Genomic DNA, 20,525 nt, shown 5'->3' with positions numbered 1-20,525 from the left:
GTAGTTCTGGGCTGATTCCTCACCGTTCTCATGATCACTGAAACTCCACGAGGTGAGATCTTGCATGGAGCCCCAGTCCGAGGGAGACTGACAGTTATTTTGTGTTTCTTCCATTTGCGAATAATCACACCACGAAGTTGTTGTGAAGCCACTCCTTCGTTATTTTAGCTGTGTGCTTAGGGTCATTGTCTTGTTGGAAGATAAACCTTCCCACAGTCTGAGGTCCTGAGCACTCTTGAGAAGGTTTTCGTCCAGGATATCCCTGCACTTGGCCGCATTCATCTTTCCCTCGATTGCAACCAGCCGTCCTGTCCCTGCAGCTGAAAAACACCCCCACAGCATGATGCTGCCACCACCATGCTTCACTGTTGGGACTGTATTGGACAGGTGATGAGCAGTGCCTGGTTTTCTCCACACATACCGCTTAGAATTAAGGCCAAAAAGTTCTATCTTGGTCTCATCAGACCAGAGAATCTTATTTCTCACCATCTTAGCAAACTCCATGCGTGCTTTCATGTGTCTTGCACTGAGGAGAGGCTTCCGTCGGGCCACTCTGCCATAAAGCCCCGACTGGTAGAGGGCTGCAGTGATGGTTGACTTTCTACAACTTTCTCCCATCTCCCGACTGCATTTCTGGAGCTCAGCCACAGTGATCTTTGGGTTCTTCTTTACCTCTCTCACCAAGGCTCTTCTCCCCCGATAGCTCAGTTTGGCCGGACGGCCAGCTCTAGGAAGGGTTCTGGTCGTCCCAAACGTCTTCCATTTAAGGATTATGGAGGCCACTGTGCTCTTAGGAGCCTTAAGTGCAGCAGAAATTTTTTTGTAACCTTGGCCAGATCTGTGCCTTGCCACAATTCTGTCTCTGAGCTCTTCAGGCAGTTCCTTTGACCTCATGATTCTCATTTGCTCTGACATGCACTGTGAGCTGTAAGGTCTTATATAGACAGGTGTGTGGCTTTCCTAATCAAGTCCAATCAGTATAATCAAACACAGCTGGACTCAAATGAAGGTGTAGAACCATCTCAAGGATGATCAGAAGAAATGGACAGCACCTGAGTTAAATATATGAGTGTCACAGCAAAGGGTCTGAATACTTAGGACCATGTGATATTTCAGTTTTTCTTTTTTAATAAATCTGCAAAAATGTCAACAATTCTGTGTTTTTCTGTCAATATGGGGTGCTGTGTGTACATTAATGAAAAAAAAATGAACTTAAATGATTTTAGCAAATGGTTACAATATAACAAAGAGTGAAACATTTAAGGGGGTCTGAATACTTTCCGTACCCACTGTATATATATATATATATATATATACAGCGGGGGTAAAATAAGTATTGAACATGTCGCCATTTTTCTCAGTAAATATATTTCTAAAGGTGCAGTTGACATGAAATTTTCACCAGATGTCGGTAACAATCCAAGTAATCCATACATACAAAGAGAAAAACAAATAAGTTCAGAAAATAGTCTGGTCAGATGAGACAAAAATTTAACTCTTTGGATGCCATAATAAACACCAAGTTTGGAGGTCAAATGGCACTGCACATCACCCCAAAACATCATGGTATAACACTGGCAAAATTCATTTAATTGAAGGAAGGATGAATGGAAAAATGTACCGAGACATTCTTGATAAAAATCTGCTGCCATCAACCAGGATGATGAAGATGAAATGAGGGTGGACATTTCAGCAAGACAATGATCCCAAACACACAGCCAAGGAAACCCTCAATTGGTTTCAGAGAAAGAAAGTAAAGCTGCTAGAATGGCCAGCCAATCATCTGACTTGAATCCAATAGAAAATCTATGGAAAGAACTAAAGATCAGAGTTCATAGAAGAGGCCCATGGAACCTTAAAGATTTGAAGACTTGTTTGTGTGGAAGAATGAGCCAAAATCACACCTGAGCAATGCATACGACTAGTTTCTCCATACAGGAGGCATCTTGAAGCTGTCATTACCAACAAAGGCTTTTGTAGAAAGTATTAAATACATTTCAGTAAACGTGTTCAATACTTTTTCCCTGGGTCATTCCATTTTATTACACAGAACTTAAAAAGGTCATATGATGTGATTTCAAGTTTTCCTTTCTCTTTGGAGTGTTACAAGCTGATTGTGCATAGATAAGATCCCTGAAGTTGCAAAGACTAAAGTCTCAAAACCAAAGAGATATTCTTTATCAAAGCTAAGACTCTGCCACGCCCCCCTAAAACATGTCTACGTCACGATGTGGAAATATTTGCGTAACACCACCCAAATGTTCACGCAAAGGCGTGGTTTCAGTAACTGCAGTAGTGTTGATGTAGCAATGACAGGGAGACGCTGTGTGTTTCTAGGTGAAAGCAAAAGCACTTTATTTGGCCTTCTGAAAGTAGATGCATGTAGGAATCATTAAGATTACTCACAACAGAACAGCACAACCCAGATGTTATCACAACGCATTTTATGGACGACCGTTTCGTGAACCAATGAGAGGTAATTCTGACTTTGCTAAGACAATCTGGCGCTTCTGAATCAGCGACTGTATGTATGTTTTGTTATTAGTTTAAGTATTTGCTATTGACTGTTCAAATGCAGAGTTTTGCGCATCGTGTGTGTGTGTGTGTGTGAGAGAGAGACAGAGAGAGAGAGAGAGGGTCACATCACAGTGGAGTCAGCTGTCTTAATCGCGGCTTGTGTGCAAACACATACGAGCATCATCACTGTGTCTGTCACCCGACTCTGTTCCCCTCTCGGGCTTGAACTGATGGTAAAACTGTACATGACATGCAAGAAAAAATAAATAAATTGTGCGCACGATTTACTAAAACATGCACATGATTACTATTTGGTTCCCTCGATTTGCTAAATCATGCACTCGATTTGCTAATTCGTTCCCTCAATTTGCTAAATCGTGCGCACGATTTGCTAATTCGTTCCCTCGATTTGCTAAAATGTGCGCACACGATTTAGCCTACTATTTTTTTCCTGCATGTCATGTATAAATGTACATTAAATTTTTATTTTACATTTTTTAAATGAGAATATAAAAAAACTTTAAGATGCTGATGCAATTCATGATGCTGATGACAGTTAAAACTTGTCATCACAGTCTTTTGAAAATGATCCATTATTATTATTATTATTATTATTATTATTATACATGATAACAGTACAATGCAATATTAAAATTTATGCCCAACCCCCCTCCCCCCAACATTAAACCACAGGGCTTTTATTTTGGCAGGAAACCACAAGGAAACTTTTGAAATGACTCTTTTGTTTATACCAGATTTATAATCCATTCTCACGGCAAACTTGGCAAGCTCTTTGGCATGTTATATTTTCAAATAAACGTTACAAGCGACTCAAACTCACAGAGATGGAGTTTGTGTGGAACTGCATTTACTGTGAATCGTTAAAGGACACACAACACATCAGATTACATATTTATCTAATTAAAATACAGTCTTTGCGATTTGATAATCATGCTAAATTATGTTTTCAGGCATCGTTAGAATTAATTAAAAAATGTTACTGGCCATCTGGCGAGTAACACTATTTCACATACTTGCCAACGCTGATTATTACTCACATTTGGTACTTGGCGAGTTTTCATTTTAGGCCCTGGTTATTAAATTTAGTAAATTTTTTTCTTTTGTGTATCGTTCATTACAATAAAAAGATTAGTATATAATATATTCAATATTTCAATTTTTTGACAGCCCTAGTATTCTTTTAATAATATATATGTTGTGTGTATACAATTATTTTTTTTCTCATGATTTCTGTTACGGAAATAGAAATCTTTCTATGTTCCCATGGAATCACCCACTCAGTGAGCAAACTCATGTCTCATACCGACAACAGCAGCTCTGCCCCTCCACTGACTGATCCACAGCTCTGTCTGTCTTTTTGTCAGTCAGGTTAGACATAGCTTTCACTCCAAGGTCTCGCTTGGGGAGAAAAAGCTCAGGTTGTTCTACACCCACACAACTAATATAGATGACACATTCTGAGGATTGTGGGTCTGATTTGATTGGATCACACTGTGGCTAGACAGGTTAAAATATTAAATATATGTGCATATCATTTCATTATTAAAGTGAAAAAAAAAATTGGCACCCATACAGACAACCTTTTACCTCACCATTCAGAGCTTCATAATGAGAAGGACACTTGACATTTCTTCAATTTATGAAATACCGGAGACACGGTTATGGGCCGTCTCTCGGTGCTTATCCAGAAAGACTTCATTGTGAGAGAAGAGAGTGGTGATTGCATCGATGACAATCACAGGGCCTGCCATCACAAATTATTATAAAAACAGTGCTCCTGCTGGATTAGTGGGCTGAAAGCAATATAATAGTGTTCACAGCACATATGATCAATGTTAAAATATCAAACAAATAATGCAAAAAATAGATGTTCCCAAGATGGTGGCGCGAGTACATCGCGAGGCTCTGGGTCTCTCCAGATTTTGCAATTTTGCTGTATTTTTCTTACTCATCTCGGGCCTGTTCGTGCAGAACAGTTGTGCCTTTACATCGTACACCCGTTGTGAGCTTTTGGATATCGGTTTGTGAATTTCCGACACTTTTATGGACAATCTTCGACTCCTTCCTGAGATCGCTAGGACACCCGAGGCTATGCACCCTACCCGGCCGGGCGGAAGTGCTCGCAGGCGGCGTCGAGATCGTAAACAAAGGCGGGGGAAGCGCGGAGGACTAAGAGCTAAGCTAAGGCTAACACCACACCGGCTCTCTTTACCCAGCATTTTCCTTGCCAATGTACGGTCGCTAGTGAACAAAATGGAGGAGATTCGACTCAGCATCACACACAGCAAGAAACTTTTGAACTGTAACGTCCTAATCTTCACGGAAACCTTGTTAAACAGCGGAATACGGACACCGCTATTGAGCTAGCGGGACGCCACACACTCGGGCGGATAGAACATTAGATGGCTCGGTAAGACCAGAGGTGGTGGATTGTGCATTTACATTAACAAAGCTTGGTGCACAAACTCTGCTATTGTTGGGAGTCATTGTTCAGCTAACCTTGAGTTTCTCATGGTTAAATGTAGACCGTTTATCTACCGCGGAGTTCACTTCCACCATTATAACTGCAGCCTATATTCCCCGGATGCTGATGCCAAGCTTGCTATGAAAGAACTTCACGCAGCCATCAGTAAACAACAGACTGATCACCGGAAGAGGCTTTTATTGTTGCAGGTGACTTTAATCACTCAAACTTAAAGTCAGTGCTACCCAAGTTTCACCAGCATGTTTCCTGTCACACCAGAGGAAACAAAACCTTAGACCATGTTTACACAAACATGGCTGGAGCTTACGTTGCGACACCCCTCCCCACCTGGGACAGTCAGATCACCTTTCTTTGTTCCTCACCCCAAATATGCACCCCTCATCAACCGTGTGAAGCCATCAGTGAAGACCATCAAGGTGTGGCCTGCGGGGCAGATTCCACACTCCAGGAAAGGTTTCTACACACAGACTGGAGTATGTTTGCTTCTCAAGCCACCAGTGGCGCTCACACAGACATTGACTCTTACACCTCCTCTGTATTGGATCATATCAATATCACCATTGACAGTGTTACAACCCAGAAACAGATCACCACATATCCAAATCAGAAGCCTTGGATGAACAAGGAAGTGCGACTCCTGTTGAAGTCACGCAACACTGCCTTCAGATCAGGAGATGCACAAGCCTACAGCACATCCAGAGTAAACCTGAAGAGGGGCATCAAAAAGGCCAAGCACTGCTACAAGCTAAAGATAGAGGGACACTTTTCCAACTCTGACCCTCGACGCATGTGGCAGGGCATTCAGGCCATCAGTGACTACAAACCCACCCACTCCACCCCCGCAGCCACTGATGTCAACTTCCTGAACGAGCTAAATTACTTTTATGCTCGCTTTGAAAGAGACAACAGAGAAACTGCCACCAAGCTCAATCCCTCAGCTGACCACCCACCAATCATACTCTCCTCCACAGATGTCTGCAAGGCACTGAGCCGGATCAGCGCGCACAAGGCTGCTGGACCAGACAACATCCCTGGTCGTGTTCTCAGGGCATGTGCGGAGCAGCTCGCTGGGGTTTTACAGACATTTTCAACCTGTCTCTTGCCCAAGCAGCCGTACCAACATGCTTTAAATGCACTTCCATTGTGCCAGTGCCAAAACACTCTAGTCCGAGGTGCCCTAATGACTACCGCCCTGTAGCACTCACACCCATCGTCATGAAGTGCTTTGAGCGGCTGGTCCTGGAACACCTAAAAGACTCTCTACCATCCACATTGGACTCACACCAGTTTGCCTACCGTAGCAATAGGAGCACAGAGGACGCAGTTTCCATGGCACTGCACTCTGTGCTCACTCACCTGGACAATAAGAACACTTATGCACGTATGCTGTTTGTTGACTTCAGCTCAGCATTCAACACTGTCATCCCAACCAAGTTAATAGCCAAACTTGGAGACCTGGGCATCAATACCTCAATGTGTAACTGGATTTTGGACTTCCTGACCAACAGACCCCAGAATGTTCGATCAGGATTCACCTGCTCCACATCCATCACACTTAACACTGGTGTACCACAGGGCTGTGTGCTAAGCCCGTTTCTCTACTCCCTCTTCACCTCCGACTGCAAGCCTGTGTATGGATCTAATTCCATCGTCAAGTTTGCAGGCGACACCACGATGATTGGCCTCATCAGCAACAACGATGAGACTGCCTATAGGGAGGAGATCCAGCACCTGGCCACATGGTGCACTGAAAATAACCTGCTCCTCAACACCACCAAAACAAAGGAGCTCATCGTGGACTTCAGGAAGGAGTCAAGAGGCACACGACACCATCCACATCAATGGAATGGCTGTTGAGCGTGTCTCCAGTTTCAAGTTCCTGGGGATCCACATCTCGGCGGACATGTTGTGGAAAACCAACACCTCCAGCCTGGTCAAGAAGGCTCACCAGCGCCTCTTCTTTCTGAGGACACTGAGGAAGAATCAGCTCTCCTCTGCTATACTGGTGAACTTCTATCGCTGCGCAATAGAAAGCATCCTGACCAACTGTGTCACAGTATGGTATGGGAGCTGCTCTGTTGCGGAGCGCAAGGCACTGCAGCGGGTGGTGAAAACTGCCCAGCGCATCACAGGGACTCCACTACCTGCCATCGAACACATCCAGAGGAAACGCTGTCTGCATCGAGCTCGCAGCATCCTTAAGGACTCCTCTCACCCAGCCCACAGACTGTTTTCTCTCCTGCACTCCGGCAGGCGTTTCAGGTGCCTCGGACCAGGACCAGCAGACTAAAGAACAGTTTCTTCCCCAGAGCTGTCTCTTTACTGAACTCTAACCCCCGTTGATCCACTTCCTCATATATTATTAACTCTTCTCTCCTACCTCACATCTGCCTTATTTGCACTACTGAATGTAAATTTTTATTACAGTAACAACTGTTTACTTTTGTATCTTGCACTACCATACCTAAATTGGACTATGCTCATTTGCACTGCCGACTGTTGTTACATTATCAATGCTTACATTAACATTTTGCACCGTATGTCTAATTGTAATACGCAATCACTTCCACTGCACTTTACACCTTGTTTATAGTAATAGTCATCTGTATATATATTATATTGATAGTACATATCACCTGTAAATTCTGCTTATAGTAATAGCCATCTGTATATTTATTCACTATACATATTCACCTGTAAATTCTGTATATTTATTCACTATACATATTCACCTGTAAATTCTGTATATTTATTCACTATACATATTCACCTGTAAATTTCTGTATATTTATTCACTATACATATTCACCTGTAAATTCTGTTTATATTAATAACCATCTTTCTATATATATTTATACATATATTCAGTACATATCCTTGTCCTGCACTTATTCAACCATTGTATATACTGCACTTGCTGCTATTGCACTTCTGGTTAGACCTAAACTGCATTTCGTTGCCCTGTACCTGTACTTGTGTAATGACAATAAAGTTGAATCTAATCTAATCTAATCTAATCAAAACAGACATTTATGTGATGCCAGAATCATTCAAAATGTAGGGCCCTATGATTTCCGTGATGCAGAAAACATGGATGGAATCACGGAATCCAGTCAGAAAAATGGAGTTTACTGTATAACGCGGAATGTCGCTGGAATATGCCAAATTTTGGATGAATAAATCGAAAGTAGGTCAGTACACAAATCAAAACACGATATGAACTAGTGTTTGTGAATATTAAGCCACAAAAATTCTATTTAAATATAAACCCTTTATGTTCTGCATGTCTCCGTGTGAATGAATGGCACAGACTCACGGTTTCATTTACTACACACATACTGAAGTGCACTTGACACTCGCGGTGTTTTCAGCCTCTGCCTCCTCAATATATGAGTGCATGAACATAAACATAATCTCTAGTCACTTCATGAGCATTTTACCATTTCTTTTGAGTAAAACTATTGTCATATCATATACAAATTGAAACCTATTGTCTTCATAGAAGTCTTCATAGCAACCCGTCAAAATAAAAGTTTGGTTTAAATTGAAGAAACCGTGACAGAAATATATTACTTAATGTAAGGATAGAACCACAAGGCATACTAACAAATTATTATTAAAACATTATTTTTAAGGAATATTTACCAGAAAAAGTATTTACTAGAATTTATTTATCAGAAAAACTGTAAATACACAACACAGTATTTCTTTAAAAAAAAAAGAAATAAAACAATAATATTGTTTTTAATAAAATCAATTACTCAGAGATGCTTTTGATTGTTAAAATTCAACGAAACCATTGGAATGGAATTCAGAAAATGAACAGAAAACACAGAATAAATTTGGTAAAAAATAAAAATAAATTTAAGAAGAAAAAAAGTATTTCACTGGGCCATAAAAATTTAATTTTTGTTAACCTTTTTATAAATTGCTGTTAAATTTGTACGTTTCATGGTTTCAATTAATTTTACATGCTTTTTGATTAATACAATTTAATTTAACAATTAAAACAGAGTCTAAAAAAATTAAAACGGAAAAAAAGAGAAAAAACTGAATCCAGAAAAATTAAAACAGAACAAAACAGAATTAAAAAAAATTAATAAATTGAGAATTTGGAAAATGGAATTTGGGAAAATATAAAATGGATTTCATAGGGCCCTAAAGATGGTCTATTTAGAGACATATGGCATAAAACAGATAAATACTGACCTGGAGAACCTCATTGCAGTCTGAAAGGTCTTCTTCCTTGGATGGCATATCTTGTCAGAAAAAAATTGCCACAAATAAATGAAGGCTGAGGAATGGGCACCCGTCAGCCTGGTGAGAGCATTATGCAGCAGCCCTGCCTCATTTTGCTTGACAAAGATCAGAAGGTTAACTCATCTCTATGAATGAGAATGAAAATCCATACAACGAAGCAGTCGCTGAGCCTTTGTATATGAATGAGAGTAGGAATCTATGAAAAAAGAAGATTATGAAATCAATATAACAATTTGGTAGCAATTGGCGAAATTGAAATCGATAAATATGAAGCCAAGGAGGGAAGCATATCAGCGATATTGCTTATCTGATGGGTGCGCTCTTAACTTTTACATGCGAGTTTAGGAATAGAAGACGATGTGAATTTTTCCCAGAATCCCCTGGTCGCCATTGCCAGCTTAACTGTGATATGTGCAAAACAAAAGCATGATTTGTGCAGCTTTTGTTGAATCCTGTGTACCTGCATTGGCGGTTCCTCTCGCTCAACCGTTACCATAGAGACCCCTCCGTCCCCAGCGGAGAAGCCTTTGACTGCCAGGCTTACCGTCTCTCTATTGAGCAGCGGTGTCATTCACGTGGCCCAAGAGTCACTGCGAGGGACAGAGGCTCAGCGGGGACGACCCGGTGAGAAGGAGCCGATGTTCCCGCTCTCGGCTATGGCAGCGCTCCCTTGGCAGCTGTTGTCTTGTGTTTGGTAGCGTGTCAGTTCTCGCCTTTCATGGGAGCTGATGACTGAGACGGAGTGACATTCAATTCAGATGGCGGAGTGCGTAATTGAAATGAGTTCACCTGGGAAGCAGCTGCTCGGTGGCCTGGTGCTAATTGCCACCAGTAAGAGCTGAGAATTCAGGTGAATGCACTGCGGTGCCGTTCGATACACATTGTGCTCGATTCCAGCACAGCGACTGGTGGAATTTGCTCTGTGGAGGGAGTCGGGAAGGTGCTGGGATTCAGATGGACTACTTTCAACATTTCTTAATGCACGTCTGGTCAGATTAAAAGAAGGGGAAAAACAAACATATCCTTTCCTCTTGTCCTGCAGGGTTAATCAAGCTGAGAGAAACCAGAAATAGGCTTGGCTTGCTGGAAAAGAAAAAACTCTAAAGCAGACTAAATGCTGGAATAAACCATTTTCGCCCAAATATTTGCCCCTTTTTACAGTCTGAGTGAGTTGACGCTCATTGATGAAAGTCAGAGCCATTCTGCAGATTTGAGTTTCACAGAAAATCTTGTAGTGTATGATGGGCACTGATTTTTTTTTTTTTTACTTTCAGACTATCATTTCATCCAGTCGTCAGACATCAAACATGTTTTATATTTTGAGCCAGATTTAAAGGACATTGTTTACATTTGTCACACATCTCTTAGCAACAAGGCACATGTTTAGGCCAATACACACACTGTATCATATTCACACTGCACCAACAGACACCGACAAACTTCGAGTCAGAGATTCAAGTAAGTCTGATGGGAAAAAATATAACCTGTAACCACAATCAAAATTTTACATGTCATTCTTTGCCTGAAAATATGCCAAATAAAATGAAAGAGGGTGATGCCGTGGTTACTGCTATGGCGAAGCCAACTAGAATTTATGCAGAGAGCTACAGTCGGAAAGCTTTCAAAATTTTGCTTTGGTGGTCCCCAATCAGTTTCGGTTTGCCCTGAAACCTGCCATTTTAAGGATAATTTGCTAAGCGTGACCAGCAACCAACTCACAGTCTTGCCTCATTGTCATGGCAATGGTTCGTGGCCAGGTCAGATTACATCAGAGTTTGTTGTTGTTTGTTGGAAAATCGTATCAAACTGCTCAGACATTTCACGACCCAACGAACACTGATTAAACATCTTCAGCCTGGGTAAAACAAACACCTATGGCAACAGTCACAGAAAGGGGTAACACACTGATCAAACACACTCCGACAGACTTGTTTGTTGGTATTTCTGTGTGGTGTGAATTGGCCTTTTGTTGCATCTGGAATGACTTGAAAGTCTGTTAGTGTTTAAGTCATTTAGTGCCGATTAGCTACTTTCCCAAGTAACCAGCTAAAAAGTGTCCAAATCTTTGCTAAAATCAGTCAGACGACCATGCTGACCAAGTTTGGAGACCAGCTAGAACCAGCAAACCAGCTCAGGCTAAAACAGGGCTGTCTAGTTCTGCTCCTAGAAGTCGAAGAACGTATACTGACACCATTTTGGAGTGAAAGCGACTTGGCACTTCACTAGCTTCTTGCTGTCGCTATGGCAAATATCAGCTGCTTTGTTTAAAAAACCGTACATTAAAGCTGAAATACAACCTGAACGATGACAACAATAACGTACAATCACTAGACTAGTGATCATCAAATCCTTTTAACAGTTTATTTTAAAGACTTTGTGTTTAAGTCTTCCCTTTTTTTTTTTTTTTTTTACACAAAACCTTTGCTCTCTAGAAACCATGTCAATTTCGGTTAAAATTATGGTAACACTTTATTTTAAGGTGTCATAATAGAGTAATTAACTAATTAAATACTTGTACTTACATGAAACAAAATGTACTTACTATGTAACTAAGTTATGTAACTTACATTTATTACAGTTTGTAATTATGTAGATGTAATAGGCAGCTACTGTTACACAGCTATTTGTACACTTAAGTACAATCTTGATACACTTTATTTTAAGTAGCTTATGTCTGTGTACTTACATTTATAATTGCATTGTATAAAGTCTGCAACACACATGTAACAATCTTTTGGTTACATAAGTAGCTGTTTAACAGACTCAGTCTGTTACATATGTGTAACAGTAGCTGCCTATTACATGTATATAATTACAAACTATAAGTACAGGCTGTTCCATAACTTAGTTACATGGTAAGTACATTTTATTTATTTTATGTAAGTACAATAGCTACTGCTAAGTACTTAACTATGTAAATACTCTGTATTATGGACACCTTAAAATAAAGTGTAACCCAGAAAAATTAGGAATGTTGGACAATAAATATATATCAGGAATATAACAGCTTGACTGTAAACTGTTTTTGCAGTATTGTCTCATATTAATGTCCGTTAAAGGAAGATTCTAAACAAAAATTGTAAACACGTACAGCCACTTTCTCCAAAATTATTTATTTAATTATGACAGACACAGCAATGCATCATGTTCTCATCATGTTTGTAGTGTGTTCCAGGGGATTAAAACGTACTATATATTCAGACCTAGTGGAGTAATAGTAAATAATAATATAGTAATCGTAAATGTGTAAAGTTGCATAAGCTCATTCTAACTTGTGTCATGTCCATATAAATCATTATTATGTTTTCTATGGCTAGGACCTGCAGTTCCTAAAAGGATTTTAGTTTACTACTAGACTAAAAACAGTTGAAGTTAGCAGGTGCATAAGACAACGCTATGTCCCACTTCAAAACACACAATATTTTTCCACTTTTGTGAATAATCACCTGTCAAGGTCTTTGAAAAAACGATGAAAGGCAAGATTTTTACAGTCACACTGTGGATTGCCCAACATAGCGTTCTTTTATTCCACTTTGACTTCTCTTTCGTTGTTATTCTGTCTATTTCTGTGTATCTGTGCTGTTGTCCAGTTGGAATTTTCACTCCAAAATGGAGGCCGTGCTACCGAAGCGCCACCTAGTGGCTGTTACCCAAAAAGCACCAGAGTTTCACCTCTTGGCCTGTGTCCCAATTTGCATACTGTCCATCCTAAATTCTATGTGATATTAGTAATTTTCGATATTATTTAGGGCAGATAGGGTGGATAGTATGCACATTGGGATGCAGGGTTGGTCTTCTATACTCTTGTAGAAGTGCCACTGTCTTGCAAAATTTAGCTTCAACCCCAAGTAAACACACCTGAACAAGCTAATCAAGGTCTTCAGGATCATTATAAACTTCCAGACAGGTGTGGTTGGGCCGGTTAGAGCCAAACTCTGCAAACTCTGGATTAGGCTAAAGCCCCGCTCACACTGTGCGATTTTGGCCACAATTTGGTCGTCTGAGACAAATTTTGAAAATCCTAAAAGATTCCTATAATCCTAGGATAAAATCTGTAGTCTTTGATCGCCGGTTTAACGTGTTCACAGACAGCCAATTAATGGCTGTTGCGATCAAATTTCACCTCCGACGAAATTCTGGCAGTGTCAGAAGATTTGGCACACAGTCCTGCAGTGTGACTACCCCTATGATGAATGTCAAATTGTCTCCGTTTTTCAAGACAAGGTATGAGCCGAATTAATGCTAGAGAATTATTCTATCAGCCATAAACTCCGGCGCTCCCGTCCTCTGCTCACGGAATTCACCTGATATGTTTTCTATATAAACACTGGTTGCCCTGCTGTTTTCATGTGGGTGTGTAGAGCTGCAAACACTATTTTTAAATATGCCGGTACTGACGCCGGTATTGCTGCCATTCATATACTTTTCATGATAGCCAACATTTCGGTCCCGCATGCAATTCAGTTCGCAGTCACTGGACGTGTATGGGTTGATAATGTAAAACTCCGGACAAGTTTTCTTGCGCGCACCCGTTTTTAACTCGTCTCGACTGTCGTACAGTCTGACATTTATGACAACTGAGATCCCACAGTGTGACATGATCATCATGTTCGTACAGTCTGACAAGTACAATCCTAAATGACTTTAAAAAAAAATCGCACAGTGTGAGCCCGGCTTAAGATGTTTTTTTCAGCTGGGTGGATTTCAAATCAACCCTGCAAATGGACTAAACTAGCTAAATTGGTAATCAGCATAAATTCCCCTTTTATTTTGAGGTGTTTTGAGGCAACTTCATGCTAGTTTCGGCAGGTCATGTCTAAGAGTTGGTCAAGCTGGACTATAGTAAACAGCTTGAAAAACATGATGCAATATAATATGGTCCAAACTGGTCAGTGCTTTCTTCACTGATTTACAATGCTAAATCTTCAGAAAAATATGCCCTTAACCAAAAAACTGACAATCCAATGTAGTATTGTGAGATAATGTACCAGTGACATGTAAACGTAGAGTCATATTTGCATGTCTTTGATGTATAGAAAACAACTGATACGACAGTGGGCTTCAGAACTCCTCCTCGTAACATTTAGAGATTTGACAAAGGCAGACTGTCATGAGATGAAAGAACCGTTTGTACATCTGCATGTGACATCTCAATCAAAATTATCCTCCGCCACTCATTCTGTCAATCTCTTACGCTCTGTTTTTCACCCCATGGTTCTTTCTCTCTGTATGCCACCGCTTTTCCCAGAAATATGACTGAATGTGGCTTACTAGTGAGTCACTCTCGGTCCGTACCCAGAAGTGGCTGTTCTTCGCTCTCAGACTCTCCTTGGGTTAAGAGCCTAAAGTTTAAACCACTGGTTCCAGTCATAACAGAATTAAGAGCCTGTGCCAAATTCTCACAATCTCTGTCTGCAACACATCTGAGCTGTCGGCTGAAAAAATCCGCCACCGTCTTGACATTGAGAGTAATTGCAGGCTTCGCTTCTCACACCGATGACCGCTCGCTGTGGCTGAAGACAAATGTGCCTGACACAGACGTCAATTAACACTGGACAGCAGCTGCGTGTGCCCTATGCAAAGTGTGTTTATAACTGGATTATGAGAGGGAGGGATGATGCCTGTAATTACTCATTGTGCCCGTTGTGAGCACAGCCAATGGTCGGCCCGAGAGGTGGTCGCTGGGTTAATTGTTTCATCGCTCCCGCCTTTCTGAGAAGTGCTCTCTGATAATGGCCCCCACACGTCCCCTCGTTCTGTCACCTTTCCACCCCTCCTGTGGCGTAGCTGATGCAGTGTGTGGTATTTTGTGCAGATAGTGAACGAGCATGTCGACACTGCTGGATCTGAAGAGCAGTGTGCTGAGGCAGGTGCAGAGGAGCCAGTCCCTGAGGACCAGGAGGGAGCCACCGGCCGGCACCAGCGCTGGAGGGAGTCCCCCGCCGCTCGCCCGCCGCTCTGGCACCATAGTACACAGGTGAGTCTGTACCACGAGAGCTCACTCTCTCAAAATTAAGGCTTCCATTACAACCTAAAGGGCGTTTACTTCTGAACCTGCTTCTTTGTTCACCAGTGCTACTCTGTTTGTACTTTAGAAAACGTCTTGTTACCTTATGAAGCAGAACACAGTCCAGGACTGAATACCACTGCTGTAAAGCACCAGTACAAAGATTTATGTTCTCTAAAGAAGAGAATAGTTGTAATCTCTAAATAAACAATGAAATCAATTCAATTTGTATTTGTATGTATTGTGCTTCTCACAATGTATTGTTCCAAAGCTGCTTTACAAAAAATAGTGCCTTTCAAACCTCCCAGAAAGCAAGACGAAGATGACAGTGGAAAAAGTGAATATGTTTAAGGAAGTGGGGAAGAAAGTTCGGAAAGGCCATGGCTGTGGAGGCCTACATTCTCACACTGACACATGCGTAAAACATTGGCAACGCATTTCAAATTTCAAATACAGTTCGAAATTCCAGTTTTCTATTTTCAAATTTTTTTAAAATGTAATTTATTCCTGTGATGCAAAGCTGAATTTTCAGCACCATTATTCCAGTCTTCGGTGTCACATATTTCCTTAGACATCAGTCTAATATGCTGATGTGCTGCTCAAGAAACATTCTTCTTATAAAAATATCTTGAATAAATAGTTTTATTCAGTTTTAAACAGTTGTGCTGCTTAATATTTTGGTTGAAATTTTGTTGTGATTTTTTTGTTACAGTGTAAATCTCTTTACTTTTGATTTGTTTAATGCATTCCTTGCTGAATAAAACTAATAATTTATATTAGGGCTGTCAATCGATTAAACATTTTTAAATCGTGATTAATCACACGATTGTCATGAGTTAACTCGAGATTAATCGCAATTAATTGCAAATTTTTTATTTGTTCTAAATTTACCTTAAATTAATACTTTTCAAGTTTGTAATACTCTAATCAACATGGGCATGGATAAATATGGATGCTTTATGCACATGTATGTTTATTATTGAAACCATAGTCAACATAATGCATGAAGACGAGAGATGTTTCAAAGGTCATAGATGTTTTTCAAAGAACTTGTTCATGTCTATTAGACACATGAAGAAAGAACAAAGAAATACTAGGTTCCCATTACTTCTCTTTCTTTGCACTGAGCAATTTACTAACACAAACATGTTTAGATTTTTGCATGACAGGGCAGCTCTTCTGAAAATGCTAAATGTACATTTATTATTTATTATTACATTAGTTAGTCTCTCTCTGTGCCCATTTTGATGAAGCTAAATTCTCAATAAAACTGTTTTCATTGGTATAGTTTACTGTTTCTGTTGTCAAACAACGGAATGAATATGAAATAGTGACTGAAACGCGCGACCCATCAAGACATAACCAGCTCTCCCTTCCAAGATGTTAATCTGCACAAAAATCCTAATCGAGCCGTCGTCTGATGAAATCAAATACACATAAGATAAAGACAATATCTGTGCTGTGATTTCGGCTATACTTGCATCTAAAATTAGAGAAGCAACATAATATCTGTGTATAACTGAATTAAAGCGCTGCTCCTCTCTGCCGCGCGAGACGCAGAGAGAGAGAGAGAGAGAGAGAGAGAGAGGTGCGCGCAAGTGCTGGGAGAGCAGTACCGGCGATTCTCAGAAACGAAATAAGGTTTGGGCGCTTTTTTGAAGGGAAAAAAATCGCTAAAGGGGCCTGCAATGTCGCTAAGTTGGCAACACTGTGTATCTCCATTTCTCCAACTAGGGGTTGGGCCATGGGTCAAACAGAAAATACGCGCTGCGTTAATCGCGCGTTAAAAAAATTTGTGCCGTTAATATGATTTTGCGTTAACGCGTTATTAACGCGTTATTAACGCGTTAACTTTGACAGCACTCATTTATATATATATATATATATATATATATATATATATATATATATATATATATATAAAATAATGTACTGACCACAAATTTATATTTTATCATCTGCCACTAACTAGAAGCGACAGCAAATCATGTTGGTGTGTCTTTGTGCAAGCACTTTCTTAATTTCCTTTCTCATCAACTGATTGGTTGCTAAGAAAGAGGCTGCATTTTGTTATTTTTTTGTCCACAATCAACCTGTGAAGTGTGGTTTTACCAGATGTGTAAACTAAAGGCTAATTAAAAAAGATGAGCACTTCGATATGTCCTATGTGTTAATATTATACTTCAGTTCAGAAAAGAATTGCACCCACAAAGTACAATTTCATGGTTGCTTTAACAACCATTATTTTACAGAGTAATACAGTAGAGGTTAATACACTTAACAAACGGAGGGTAATTGTTTTAATGTTCCTAATGCTTCGAGTTTTGTATTGATCTATTAACTTCCTCCAGATCTTAGCAGATGGTGGCATGACTGTCCATGAACAGGCCAGTGACTCATTTAGCTCTTGAACGCCTACTGTGTCTATAGTACATTCATGCTTTGAGAATGACTCAATCTTGACACCTTGCTCTATCACATTTCAATTTTATCGTTGTTAAGAATTCAGTATAAGGCGGCCTTTGTGCGGATCATGCAACAATTACCTTTCTGGCTCAGTGTAGTATTACCAGGCTTTTTCTTTTCCATTCAGGCCAGGTTTTTTTAGACAATTTCCAGGCAGCAAAGATAAAAGTGGTTTGGTCTCTGTGGTTAGCAAAGAACGATAATGCAAAGCAGTTTGATCTTCACGAAAAGGCGAAGAAAGTCCTAACACCAGAGGCTATAAATATAACACGGCTTAAGTGTTTTCCAGCACATCTCCACCGGTGTTACAAGAACAGAACATGTTTTTTACCCTATCTGGCGTATTTGCCACTTTTTAATTGTAAAGACATCACTTTGACTTATTTTGTCCTAAGTCACATGACCGTCAGTGCTACATGATCAGCTCCACATCCACAAACGTATGTGGAGAACAGGTTCACTGCTGTAGGTAAACAAAGTCGATTGTTTTTCAGCCGTCCTCTCTGTCTGTCTTGTTTTGATTCCTTTTCGACTGATTTCAAAGCCAAACGTAATGATGGGCATATGAACCTTGAGGTTTCTATAGCAACCAAAACACGTCTGTTTATCACAGCTGCTCCTAAAATATGAGCTGCTTTATTTTTAATGACTGCACCTCTTCTGTCTAGGAGGGAAAAACACCTGTTATGTGCAGAGCTGAACTAAATGATTGTTTTGCGCTTGATTTGATGTACCCTTCTTCGCTAATGTTTTTTATACCGTATGCGAGGGTGATTGCTGTCACTGCCGGCCAGATTTAACTAGCAGCGGTCAATGCACGCAATCCCTCCATTGTTTTCCTTACTAGCAGCTGGACTAGACAGGATTCAGTCAGTCTCCTATGAGACTCTGAAGTGCGTTAGCCGCCGTTGCCTTCGGCTATATGACTGCCATCATTAGGTCTGCAGAAAGCTGTCTGTCTGCTTCATTAACACCAAAGAGAACTAATACCTGTAACCCAGATACTCACTCATTAATATTATGCAAATGATACAAAGCAGTGCGGAGCGTCCCGTTCTTATTCACATCACAGGTGACCCTGATTACAGCCTGTGTAAGATCTACAGATCAATGGAAATGTTTGAAAACGATTATGTGGAGTAAGATCCCAATGCCAGGCACAGATTCTTGAGAGATTACTGTATTATTATACTATTTTATCACTCATATATTAGGCCTACTATTTATTTTTTTAAAAATACATATTTTTTATAAGGTTTCATAGCTGTATTGGTACCTTTTGTCAACACTTAAAAAAAATATATGCTTCAAAGTAGTTCTTACTGTCTTCAAAGTAGGTCTTCTTTCCATATTTCACATGCTTTAAATTCAACAAGGTTTTTTTTTGTTTGTTTTTTTTCAATAATTTGATGCATTTATGCTTATGTTTTGTACATTACTTTACAATAACGTCCCATTATGCATCAACTGACATAAAAAAGAGCAATATATTTGTTACAATATTAATTAATATTTGCTACAATTGGTTTATTGTTCATTGTTAGTTTGTGTCAGCTCATTAAATAATGCAGCACATTGGATCAACCGGTAGTTGTGTGAAAGTGCTTTATAAAGAAAGAAAGAAAGAGAAAGAATACTGATACAACTTTAAGAAATATATTAGTACATGTTGAATTTAACACGAACTAAGATTAATAAACATTTTTAATGGTTAGTCCATATTAAAGGATTAGTTCACTTCCAGAATAAAAATTTCCTAATAATTTACTCACCCCTGTGTCATCCAAGATGTTCATGTCTTGTTATGTTCATGATTGTTTTTCGCTAGATAAGATTCTTATTTCTTGGCTGGGATCGTGTATAGCCCTTTGAAGCTGCATTGAAACAGCAGTTTGGTCCTTCAACCCGTTGGTGTCACGGCCTTGCTGGTGTGCCCTGGTTGGCCACCAGATGTCACTGTGTGTGTTAGCACATGGCTTATTGTTTGTTGTTTGTGCCATGTGCTTTCCTGTCTATTGTCTGACCCCACCCTCCTTGTTATCTCATTATTGTTTCAGTTACTTCACCTGTGTCCTCCTCGTTTGGCTCCCCATATAGTCTCCTGGTGTCTGCAGTCCTGTGCTGTTTCGTTGTTTGATGTCGGATGTTTCATGTCGTGTGTGGGTTTGTTTGCTTGTGCTGTGGTCCTCTGCCTGCCTACCTGTTTTTCCCCTTCGGGGTGGTTTTTGTTCATTTTTTGTTGTCGCACTTTATTATTAAAAGACCCACTTTCTCCTGCACTTGAGTCCTCGCCTCATCTCTCGACCGATCCCTGACAGAACGAAACAGCCAAATGAGGACTCAGCGGAGAATGGGCTCACACCATCCACCAGCCTCTAACGTCAGCAGCCCCCTCTACCAACGCATCCTCCAGTTCCAGGCCCTGAGCTCCCTCCGTCAGCAGGGCACTGATGTGAGGAAGTTTGCCCTGAGGTTCTGTGGTGCAGCAGAGGGTTTGGGGTACAATGATGCGGCCCTCAAGGACCTTTTCAATAGTGCCCTTGAGGAGCCCCTCAAATGGTGGAGGATGAGGGGGCTGGACCACCTGACGTTTGGGGAATTTGTGGAGTTCCTGGCACGTTCCCCAGCTAGGGTAGCTGGAGTGCCTCAGGCAGTGCTCGCCGAAGCTGCAGCACCTCCAGTGGTGGCCGACAAAGCTGCAGAAGCTGCAGGGCCCCCAGCGGCAATCAAAGGGGTGTCAGAGGCCTCGTCTGCCGCACCCAATACCTC

At 40.5% G+C, this 20,525-nt stretch overlaps 1 protein-coding gene across 1 annotated transcript in view; it reads left to right on the top strand.

Moving 5' to 3' along the window:
* The window catches only part of baiap3 (BAI1 associated protein 3), a 78,400-nt gene that overhangs the window by 10,115 nt on the left and 47,760 nt on the right, over positions 1 to 20,525 (top strand). The window contains 1 exon segment of the mRNA XM_058771053.1: positions 15,099 to 15,260. Coding sequence (XP_058627036.1) covers positions 15,112 to 15,260 — 149 coding nt within the window. The 5' untranslated portion in view covers positions 15,099 to 15,111.

This window comes from Onychostoma macrolepis, chromosome 03, assembly GCF_012432095.1.
Source record: "Onychostoma macrolepis isolate SWU-2019 chromosome 03, ASM1243209v1, whole genome shotgun sequence".
NCBI lineage: Eukaryota > Metazoa > Chordata > Actinopteri > Cypriniformes > Cyprinidae > Onychostoma > Onychostoma macrolepis.
Note: the sequence above shows the minus strand (reverse complement) of the source record. Positions and strands in the feature narration are given on the sequence as shown.